The 12086-nt window shown below is 35.7% G+C and overlaps 1 protein-coding gene across 2 annotated transcripts; it reads left to right on the forward strand.

Moving 5' to 3' along the window:
- The first annotated feature begins 57 nt into the window (after positions 1-57).
- Positions 58-2950, forward strand: LOC122041463 (probable purine permease 11). 2 transcript variants are annotated; one of them, XM_042601152.1, is made up of 2 exons: positions 58-251; positions 1508-2950. In XM_042601152.1, exons 1-2 carry the CDS (start codon positions 245-247, stop codon positions 2599-2601), a joined length of 1101 nt encoding a protein of 366 aa, XP_042457086.1. In that variant the 5' UTR covers positions 58-244; the 3' UTR covers positions 2602-2950. The 2 variants fall into 2 exon arrangements, with proteins under 2 accessions (XP_042457086.1, XP_042457085.1); XM_042601151.1 differs by having other exon boundaries at positions 60-251; positions 1505-2950.
- Positions 2951-12086: the final 9136 nt, after the last annotated feature.

Genomic DNA, 12086 nt, shown 5'->3' on the forward strand with positions numbered 1-12086 from the left:
TTAATGTTAAATTATTGGAGTCAAATTAGCAAAATAAAATTACTATTTTTCATCCGGCGAAGGCGGCTGCAATATACAACGCTCCGCTCTTCTCTATATAACTCAAGTCCCCATTCAAACCAATCCAGATCACTCTTAGCCACAGAAAAAGAACACCAAGAAGAAGAAGAAGAAGAAGACGACGACGACAAACAGGGAGACGGAATCCCAAATTACCGATCGACGGCGAGCTTAGCAGCTTTACATGGCTGGTATTCCTTCCCCACTTTTTTCTCTTTCTTTTCCCCTTTCGTCGTTTTGATTCCTTCCTGACCTTTTTGAATGTTTCGCAACATGCTCTGCGATTGGCTTTGTATTTTTCTTCCGAACGACACTATTTTTGTTTGCTGAGATTGTGGAGTTGTTGTTTCTTTAATCGCCAATAAAATTTGTTCTTCTTTTGCTCCAGGGAAAAAAGCTACCTCTTTCGATTTTTTCAATGTGATAAGATTTTTCTAGTTTTTTTTTCTTTTTTTTGGGGTGGGTAGGTGGGACAAATTTCCGATCTGACTTTTAAAGATGTACTTTGTAGAGTTCGATTAGGAGCCGGAGGGTGTTGTTTGGTAGATTCACTGTGCTAAACTAGAAGATAAAAAAAAGAGATGATTGATTAGTGTCATACCCTGTCTCATAGTCATCGAGTCATAGAGGAGGGCTAACTATGAGTGAAGCTTCATTCTTTGAACAAACTACTGTGCAATAATGATCAAATTTAGCAAAAGATAGGGCACAGAAAGGTTGTGAATTCCTTGTTATTATCATCAATAAAGCTGTGTAAATCCCAATTATTTATTGTTGGCTACATGGATCTTATCCTTCCATGTTCTTAGGGTTAGCCAGTTTTGATGCTAATTGTCAAAAGCCCTCATTTCTTTCCAACCTGAATCGAGTGTTTTTTTTCTTCAGAATCGTTCTACTTTTCTTTTTAACCAAAAGAGCATCCTACTGTATCTTTTTAATAGAAAAGGGCGTCCTTATCACCATCATGTGTATTACCTTCTTACTTTTCTCGATTAAATTTTCCGTCTCAATTTGAATAGGTTGGATCCACTGAAGCAGTTAAAGTTTTGTAACGGCTTCCTATATTATAGCAGCTACAATTTCTATGAAACATACTTAACATGTTAAAATATTTATATCGTAGGAGCTATATATTATAGCAGTTATAATTATTGTCATAGTTATGATTCCGTAGCAATAGAAAATTTAGATGAGAGATAATAATGAGAAGGGCATAAGTGTTAATGTCCAAGGTTGAATAATGAGTGGGACATCTTTTTGATTAAAAAGAATGATGCCTATTTGATGATTTAGAGGAAAAAAAAAGTCATCTGCTTTTTTTTTTTTTTTGCAAATTATTAGCCACAACTGAGAAAAGTAGAACAATCATCATCATGAAGCATTAAAGTGTCCATATTCCTAATTTGAATCGAAGTTATCTTGATGAATTATTTGATTCTTCCAGTAGATCAAGCACTGTCAGTGTCACGAACTACTACAACAACATCAACGATCAAAAAAAGATGGCAACGGTGGCTCTTGGTGTTCCTCAATATCTTCTTCCTCCTCACCGGCCAAACAGTCGCGACCCTTCTCGGAAGATTCTACTACAACCAAGGAGGCAACAGCAAATGGATGGCCACGCTCGTCCAAAGTGCAGGCTTCCCTATTCTCTTCATCCCTCTTCTCCTTTTCCCCTCAAACCGACAACCTCCTTCCCCAGCTGCAGCAACCACACCTCCTGCTCTTCGCCTGAAGATTGCCTTAATATACCTCGGTCTGGGCATCATCATCGGCGTCGATAACTTGATGTATTCCTACGGTCTTTTATATGTTCCGGTCTCGACTTACTCTCTGATTTGTGCCACTCAACTGGCCTTCAATGCCGTCTTTTCCTACTATCTGAATTCCCAGAAGTTCACTTCTTGCATACTGAACTCTGTCGTCCTCTTGACACTCTCCGCTGCCATACTCGGCTTCAATGAAGCCGCCGAAAACCCCGGAGGCGTTCCGAAGGGGAAGTACGTGCTTGGGTTCATGCTGACATTAGGAGCGTCAGCTACGTACTCGCTCATCCTCTCCCTGATGCAGCTCTCGTTTCAGAAGGTGATCCGAAAGGAGACTTTCACAGTCGTGTTGGAGATGCAGATCTACACCTCTCTCGTGGCGAACTGCGTCGCGGTCGTGGGCTTGTTCGCGAGCGGGGAGTGGAAGGGCTTGAAGGGCGAGATGGAGGGGTTTGAGAAGGGGAAGGTGTCCTACGTGATGACTCTGGTTTGGACTGCCCTCTCGTGGCAGTTGGCGTCGGTCGGCATCGTGGGGCTAATCTTCGTGGTGTCTTCTCTCTTCTCCAACGTGATCAGCACCCTCGCGCTGCCAGTTGTGCCGGTGTTTGCTGTGATCTTCTTTCGTGAGAAGATGGACGGGATCAAGGTTGTGGCGATGCTGCTTGCCATTTGGGGTTTTGCTTCTTACATGTATCAGGATTACCTAGATTACCGCAGAGCTAAGAAAGCTTCGGAGCATGTTGAGCGTCTCTCTGATCATGGCGGCGGCGCCTGAAGTTCATGACCATTTTCCGATCACTGTATTGTATGAATAAGTGAAGATTTTCCTTCTAGAATATAATTAAGAAGCAGTGTATTACAAAGCGAGGTGATGATGCATGGGGCGGAGCAGCAACGTGTGGCATGGTAAGGGATATGAGCGAGGCGAGGGATTTAAAGCTAAATCTGAAATCACTGCAGTGTTATTTAAACATGCTTTTTATTTTACAGGCTTGAATTCAAAGACACGGTAACAAAATTCAAATAGTTTAAATTTCACTGGTTTATGTCCCAATGGTTTATGTAAGGTCATGTCGTTACAATGAACATATTTAGAGAAGGTTGAATATTTCATAGCTGACAAATGAAATATGTTATAAGTTGAGGACATCGTCAGCTGCCAGCAGAACAAAGAAATCAGTGAGAGGTTAAAATTTTTGACCTTGGGTTTTCTTAGATAAAAGGTACCAAACTGCTTTTTACCTGACAATAAATCATACGTCCGAGAAAGGAGGAACAAGAATTGCAAGATCCACCCATTTCTAAAGAACTCTTTTACAAAATTAGTTAGATTAGCTAGTGTGATCTTGTTGGATCGAATTGCACGTAAGGAGGAGGGGGTGAATCACATAATTTTGAAAATTTATTTCTTTTTAAAATTTAAAAGATAAGTGCACAACGAAAAATTAAGAAGAAAAAGAACACAAGAAAATATGGTCGGTTTTACTTGGTTCGGAATCTTCGACGACTCCTACTCCAAGACCCAGGTCCCGCGGACCTATTGATGGGTAATCAACTAAAATACCTTTTCCAGTACCTCCGGAAGAAGGAATCGAGTACAAAGAATGTAGAGGAAGTGTAACATGCTGCACTTCCCTTTTTCAGTAATTAAGTATAAAAAAAAATTTATTACCAACACATAGGGATCAATGTGAGAGCATTCTTATGTCGGTGTCAGTTTGCCAGTCGTGATCGAAAGTCCTCGGAGCAGTCATAGGGTGTAGCAGCTTTGCAGCAGAGTCATAGCAGGAAGTCGGAGCAGTTAGAACATCAAATGGACGCATAGTAGCTTGTATATCAGTTGTTGTTAGAAGCGTGGTCGAGACTGCCTTATATAGGGCATGGAGGGCACCTTCCATAGGCGTTGAAGGCATCTCTAATGGGTCAAATATGATCCCGAAGTTTGCTGAAGCTTATCGCTGAATCTGTCAACTTTTATCCTCTTTAAGCCATTGAAGGCGCCTTCCATGAACAGTGCAAATGCGCCTTCCAATACTTAAAGGCGCCTTCAGGTATTGTTCATCTGAAGGCTTTTTGCTCATTTTACCCTACAAGTTATGTTAGTTCAAACCTAAAACATCTAACCCACAAAACAAAGTTAGCACAGTGAAAATAAGTAGTAATTAGCTCCTGTCCTTCTAGGACCAGGAACTAGTCAAACTCTTAGATTAGGGATCCAAAATGGACCTAATATGGACCGACACCTATTGTCCCTCAACCGGATGCATCCTCACAAAGTCACTCTCCTCCATTGACTTACCTTTACTTACCATCTTGTAGTCAGTTGACTAGTCTTCTGACCCACCAGGTTTTCATGCCAATTGTTTGGTCCGTAGACCCAACTAGACTTCTGTCGGTTGTCCGGTCCCGCGGATCAACCAGACTTCTTGCTAGATATCTGGTCGGTTCGTTGACCTATCTGGACTTCGCACTAGCTATTCAGTCCTGCGGACCTAGCTGGATTTCAGCCTAGTGTCTGGTCCTTCGGACTCGTCAATTCCTGTATACTCGGTAAAGCAATTAGATCACAAAACACCTAACTTAACATACTTGTCATTAATCAAAACCTGAATTAGACTGTTAGTGCAAACTGCATTAACAATCTCCTCCTTTTTGGTGTAATGACAACTTGGGTTAAATTAGGAAAAATATATGATAAATACTCAAAATTATTCTAAGAGAAGCAATACACAAAAAATGAGATAGTTAGTTTCGTTCTCTTTATTATTTTCGGGGTTAACTTATTCTGATTTTCGTTGTTTTTTAACTTACCTCTAACTCTCCCCCTTTGACATTCATAAAAAAAACATGAGTAGATAACAGAAAAATATGTGATAAGTAATCAGTGAGAATAATAAAATTTTTCAACAAAAGAAATTTTCAAGATTATTGGGGAACGGAGTTGAAAGAGTTTTATAAACCTTAAAAAACTTTCATCAAAATACTTGTATTTTATAAAAAATATCAGAATTTTGTGGAAGGAAAGTTTAGAATTTTTATACTAGATTCTGAAAGATAACTTTTATAAAACTAATTGTAAAGTTTAAAGTTTAAATTATTTTGCAGAAACTTTTAAGGTAATTTTCAAAAATAGCATAATAGTGGTTTTGATAAGTACTTTAGTATTCAAAAAAAATTGAAATGAGTTTTGAAGATTTTTTTTAATAAGGAATTTTAAAGTATCTTAAACCAGAATTTGAAAACATTTACATAATTTCTTCAAGATATTTTAATATAAGTTGTATTATATTTCTCAACCTACTTGCAAAATGTAGTCAACATGATCTGAAACGTAATTTTTTAAAAATATTTTTGAAAAGTTTGAGTGTGTTTTCAAAAATATGTTTCAAAGTATATATAAAGTAGTTTTCAATGACACTTTGTATTTAAAATTATTTTAAAAATTCATTTTAAATATCCTCCTCCTGAATCTTATATTAAAACTAATCTAAACACCTAGAAAGTGTCATTCCATGTCGAACTAGTAGTTACTAACTAATCAGAATATAACAGTGTTCATTTGGTTAGTCAAGTTAAGTATATGCATCCAGTTAGTATTTAACTAAGATGAATCACTTAACTTGATCATTGTAATTTGGTATTTCTCGCCCAGACTTGTGTTGATGCACAAATATAAGTATCTTAAGTCTAGGTAAAGGGCCTACACATCTCATGCCGTTCTAAGTTTTGGAATACACAATCAAGGGAGTCCTAGTGTATTTATGAGATGCTCAAGTCCTAGATCTATAGGAACATGCTTTCTATGGATCTAATCTAGACTAAGGCTAAAATCAATTTTGAAAGTCTAAGGAAATGGGAATTTTAAGAAAATAAAATATTTTTCCTAGAATTTACAAATTGGTTGGAAAATGTTTGGAAAGCAGAACACCTAATCTATGAAGTACATTCCTAGTTGTCGTCGTAAGTTGCTAAATTCACTTTAAGAGATTGGCTTGGTGAAGATGTTAGCTAAGTTGGACTTAGATTCAATATAATTGAGTTCAATATCTCTTTTAGCGACATGATCCCTTATAAAGTGGTGTTTTATTTCAATGTGTTTAGTTCTTGAATAATGCACTAAATTTTTTGTAAAGTTGATTGAACTAATATTATCAATTAACACTTTTATGTGTTTAAAATTTAGATTGTAGTCTTTTAAGGTGCGCATCATCTATAATAATTGTGTAACGCATTCTCCTATTGCAATATACTCTGTCTCATTAGTAGATAAAGCAACATAATGCTGCTTTCTACTAACCAGCTGACAATTGATGATCAAAGTAGTTGACAACCACTACTTGTAATTTTTCGATCGAGTTTATAGCCAGCATAATCAGAGTCAGAGTATCTAAGAGTTTAAAATTGCCTATTCGAGGGTACCACATTCCTACGTTAGACATACCTTTTAAGTATCTAAAAATTCTTTTAACACTAGCTAAGTGTGATTTCTTGGCACAAGTCTGGTACCTGGTATACATATTAACTGCAGATAAGATATCTAGTCGACTTGCAGTTAGGTACAGTAGACTTCCTATGACACTTCTATAATATTTGAGGTTTATAGGTTTTCCACTTGGGTCACTATCTAGGGTTGTATTGGTAGCCATTGGAGTTTTAATATTTTTGGAGTTTTCCATTCCAAATTTCTTAAGTAATTCAAGTGTATACTTTTGTTGATAAACATAGTTACTTTCATTTGTTTGTTTGATTTGTAGACCTAGGAAGAATATTAGTTGTCCTACTAGACTCATTTCAAACTCCTGTTCCATTAGTGTTATGAATTCTTATAATAGTTTTAAGTTAGTTGATCTAAATATTATATCGTCCACATAGACTTGAGCTATAAATTGATTTTGATTAATTGATTTTACAAAAAGGGTTGAGTTTATTTGACCTTGTTTGAAGGTTTTTGAGATTAAGTACGTGGTTAGCCTTTCATACCAAGCTCTGGGGGTCTGTTTTAAGCCATACAAGGCATTTTTTAATTTAAACACATGATTGGGGTATTCTAAGTTTTCAAACCTAGGAAGTTGACCTACAAACACCTCTTCCTTAATCAATCCATTTAGAAAGGCTGACTTAGCATCCATTTGATAAAATTTGAATCTCATATGGGTTACATAACTCAATAACATTCTAATTGATTTGAGTCTAGCAACTGATACATAGGTTTCATCGTAGTCAAGTCCCTCAACTTGGCTGAATCCTTTTGCTACTAATCTGGCCTTGTTTCTAACAACTTTCCCTTTTTCATTTAGTTTGTTTCTAAAGACCCATTTTGTTTTGAATATCCTTTTATTTTCTAGTAATGGAACTAAATCTCATACTTCATTTCTTTCAAATTGAGCTAGTTTCTCTTGCATGGCTAAAATCCAATCTGGATTACTTAATGATTCTTCTATTATTTTGGGTTTAATGTTAGAGATTAAAGCTATTTGACTTAAGTTTCTAAAGGCTGATCTAGTTTTGACTCTTAGGTCTGGATCACCAATTACTTGGTCAAGTGGATGGTTTAGGTTAACCCTTATGGTTCTAGTTTGTTGTTCTTGAGGTTGATGTTCTTCTTCGTCACTTGCTCCCCCTAGATTAGTGTTACCTAAAACAAAGTCAATTGGTTGAATATGAGTTTGTTCTAGATTTAGATTGGATTCATCAAATTTTACATTTATGGTCTCTTCGATTCTTAGTGTATTCTTGTTATATACTCTGTACCCCCTACTGTTTAATGAGTAACCCACAAAAATTCTATCTTCTACTTTTGAGGTAAATTTTCATAAGTGTTCTCTTGTATTTAATATATAAATTGGACATCTGAATACTTTAAAATATTTAATATTAGGTCGTCTATTATAATAGAGTTCAAATGAGGCCTTATTATAAGTTTTATTTATTGTGTTTCTATTTTGTACATAGCAAGCAATGCTAATAGCTTCTGCCCAAAACTATTTTGGAAGTTTATACTCATTTAGCATTATCCTGGAGGCTTCAAGTAAGGTTCTATTCTTTCTTTCTACTACTCCATTTTGTTGGGGTGTTTTAGGACATGAAAATTCATGATGATAACCATTTTCAAGGCAAAATAGATTAAAGCTGTGATTCTGAAACTCACCTCCGTTATCACTTCTTATTCTTTTGATTTTTTTCATTTTCAGTTTGTTTGTAGAATTTACTGAATACATTAAACATTTTATCTTTATTTTTTAAGAATTTTACCTAGGTAAATCTTGAGTAATCATCTATTATTACTAGGCAATAGAGACTCCCATTTATGGATTTAATTTCACGGGAGTCAAATAGGTCCAAGTGCAATAATTCTAGTATTGAATTGGTTTGATTTTGATTAGTTGATTTGTGGGTTGATTTGGTTTACTTTCCTTGTTAACAAGCATTACAAATTGTTGAATCTAAGTTGAGTAATTTTGGTAAGTCTCTAACTAAACCATTTAATTTTGTTAAGTTTCTAAAGTTTGTGTGGGGCATTCTTCTATGCTATAACCATGTTTCTTCTTTTTGTGTCAAGTGACACTTAAATGAAGAGATAGTTAGGTTGATTACATAGATGTTGTCCTTCCTGAATCCTTTTAGGTTTATATTAGGGTTATCTAAGTGCTTGATTAAGAATTTAGAAGATAAGAACCTAACCTTATATCTAGAATCACACAGTTGACTGATGCTAAGTAGATTATATTTGAAGTTATCAACTAATAACACTTTTTTAACAATAAAGTCAGTTTTGAGTTCGATATCACCTATCCCAATTACCTTGAGTTTGCCGTTGTTTTTGTTCCTAAGCTTTTGTATGTTAGTTGAGTGAACTTGTGTGACCTCCAGTCATGTGTTTAGAACAACTCCAATATCCACTTGGTTTCCTAAAAAAGGTAGGAGTCACTTATTAACTAAATCGAGGATTAAGTTTGTTTTAATTTTAACTTGAATTTGAGTTTAATTTAATTTAATTTAATTTTAAGTTAATTTGATTTAATTTTAATTCAATTTTATTTAATTTTAATTTGATTTAATTTAATTTTAAGTTAATTTTATTTAATTTTAACTTAATTTGATTTAATTTTAATTTGATTTAATTTAATTTTAAGTTAATTTGATTTAATTTTAATTTAGTTTAATTTAAATTTAATTTAATTTATGATCCTTAGTCATCTCACCTAATATATGTTTTCAGTCAGGGTATCATATAATTTTGTGAGATGAGTTTAGATGGAATTTTTAGGGTTGAGTTAAACTTTATGTTAGATTCAAGTTTAGCTTTGGGTTCAATAAATAGACATTCTTCTGATAAACTTCTGGGTTATGGTGAGTCACTTGGACATCATTAGAATAACCATGCCTTCAAGGTTTTCAAAATAGTCTTATCCACTGAACTTAGTACAAAATTTTGATCTAACTAGTTAGGATTCATAAGGGGTAGCTTCAGTTATTTCCACTAAGCCAAAATACACCAGGTCAAAGCCATATCTTCCTAGACATGCATAGACAGAGTTTCCTTAACCTACTATCATCCAAAACTTCACCAGTACTGTTGATCAAGTTAAACTTTTTGTCCCTTTTTGACTAATGCTAATTACCCAGCCGAGTAAACTATTATTTTGGAGGTGTCAGCTAATTTGGAGCCTCTCCATGAATTATTTGGCTAGGTTTAAGTTTTGGATTTGTGTGGATTACTTTTATAATTATAATAGACTTAATGGTAATTTGAGTTAGTTTTGTAGTTTATTTGATTTAAGTTTATTTGAATTTGCATTGTTTGATTCTATCTTATTTTTTAGTTTGGAATTTAGTTTTTGAAAGTTTATTTTGATTTGGTTTAGAATTATTAGATTTAAGTGGATTAGATTTTAAATAATGAATTTTATTTTTAGGTATATAAAAATGATTGAGTCCTTGCGTGGTTAAGCACGCTTTTGGAACCCAGGTTTTAGTTAGTTTCTTATTTTGACTTATTAGTGATACAAACATTTTGTTAGTCGAGCTGAACTTGTATTCGAGTCCGAATTTATTGTATACAGCTCTTTGTGATCCAAGTATCATGTCAAGGTACTTGGATCTAGTTGTTCAACTACTTTACCTTTCAATCTGGAATTATTCTTTTCAAGTTTTGCAACTTGAATTGGGATTTCAGCTTGACTTGGCTCAGTTGTTGAATCTGAATTTAGTTGATTATTAAGTATTTTATTTTCTTTGATTAGTTTATGTTGGATCGAAAAGCGCTAGAGGGGGGTGGTGAATAGTGCTCGTGGCTTTCACTCGTTTCGGATTCGTAAAAACAACGAGTAACGCAGTGGAAATAAGGAACAAACACAGAAGACCCAAGTGGTTTTACTTGGTTCAGAGCCTTGGGCGACTCCTACTCCAAGGCCCACGCTCGTTGAGTGTTTACTTTGGGCAATCACTAAAATATCGTGAATGAGTACAAGTAGGAATAAGTACAACTGAAATTGAAACAATACCGACAACAGAGTAATAGTAAATGAAGCTTCGAGTCGTCGGGGACTGCAACAAAACTTTAGCGTCGACTCTTGAGCAGCAGATTAGTGAGAGATAGCTTCTGAATTGATGATTGAAAGGTGCTGCTCGAACCCCCTTTTATAACCTGCTGGAGGCGCCTCCAACACCATCCAAGGCGCCTCCAAGCCTCCCGAGTCAGCCGCGTGGATCAACATCGAACTGGTCGCATCTCATCCACTTGAAGGCACCTCCAAGCCACTCCAAGGCGCCTCCATGGTCTGGTCCGAGGTGTCTCCAGCTACGTCCAAGGCGTCTCCAGCCCTCCTTCGCAGCCAACTCCTGCTTTGCACCCGAGGCGCCTCTAAGCTCCATAGAGGCGCCTCGGACACTGTTCATCCGAGGCTTACCTTTCTCATTTGTCCCTGCAAAGCATGTTAGTTCACCCAACATACACATACTCTGCAAGACAAAGTTAGCACACATAAAATATGACAAATTAAGTGATTTGACAGTCATCGGACTGTCCAGGTCTGACTTTGGATTTCCGACCGGAAATCCTAGGTCGACCCGACGCCTACTGTTCCCTCAGCGGGGAATGCGTCCTCACCTACTCCTCTCAGGAGATTTACCTGATGCTAGTCCGGTCCTCCAGACCGACTGGACTTTGTGCCTAGGGTTACCATCCCCTAGGACCTAGGGTTACCGCCCCCTAGGGTTTTTCTCCACCTAGGGTTACCGCCCCCTAGGACCTAAGGTTGCCGCCCCTTAGGGTTTTTCTCCACCTAGGGTTACCACCCCCTAGGACCTAAGGTTACCCCTCCTTAGGATTTCTCCTCCACCTAGGGTTACCACCCCCTAGGGTTTTTCCTCAACCTAGGGTTACCATCCCCTAAGACCTAAGGTTACCACCCCTTAGGATTTTCCACCTGCCTAACCGCAGTTAGGACTTTCCTGCACACTTGTTTAAGCTTATTAGATAATAAAACAACTTAACTTGAACCCTTTGACATAATAAAAAACACTGGTTCGATCGTCGGATGCTTCTCGCACCAACAATCTCTCCCTTTTTGATTATAGCAACACAGTTCAAAGTTAAGTAAAAATATGGCAAAATTTAAATATGAAATTATTAAGAAATTTAAACATGAGAAAAATTTTGTAAAACTTATTCTCCTCTTTATATTTAAATTCTTAATTCTTAATTTTCTTTAACTTTGACTTTTCTCTCCCCCTTTGACATAAATCAAAAAGAATACCAGGAAGAGAAAAGAATAATTAGTTTAAGCTTTCCCTGAAGAGTAGCACTTTATCTAATGTCTTAGTGTTTCAAAAAAAATTGTTTTACTTAAATTAGGAAATGCCTTGGAAAATACTTAGTGTTTTCACCAAAAACTTAGCAAAATTTAGCATTTGAAAATAATTGCTTTGGTAAGCACTTAACTATATTTGAAAAGCCTTTTAAAAGATTTTGACAAACCCTTAAAAGTATTGATAAATACTTAACTTCTTAAAAGGATTTTCTTTTAGTTTGAGTACTTATAAAACATTTATACTTTCATCAGAGACTTAGCTAAATTTTGAAAATAAATGTCTTGTCAAGTACTTAGCTTTCAAAACTTAACTTAAAAACACTTTGATAAATTTAGTACTTAGCTTTAAAATATGATGAAAACAAATTTTGATAAACTTAAGGTTTGAATCTTTATTTTTCACAACTTAGCTAAAATTTTGCTTTGAAAATACTTTTATCAAAAGACT

This window comes from Zingiber officinale, chromosome 2A (genome assembly GCF_018446385.1).
Source record: "Zingiber officinale cultivar Zhangliang chromosome 2A, Zo_v1.1, whole genome shotgun sequence".
Lineage (NCBI taxonomy): Eukaryota > Viridiplantae > Streptophyta > Magnoliopsida > Zingiberales > Zingiberaceae > Zingiber > Zingiber officinale.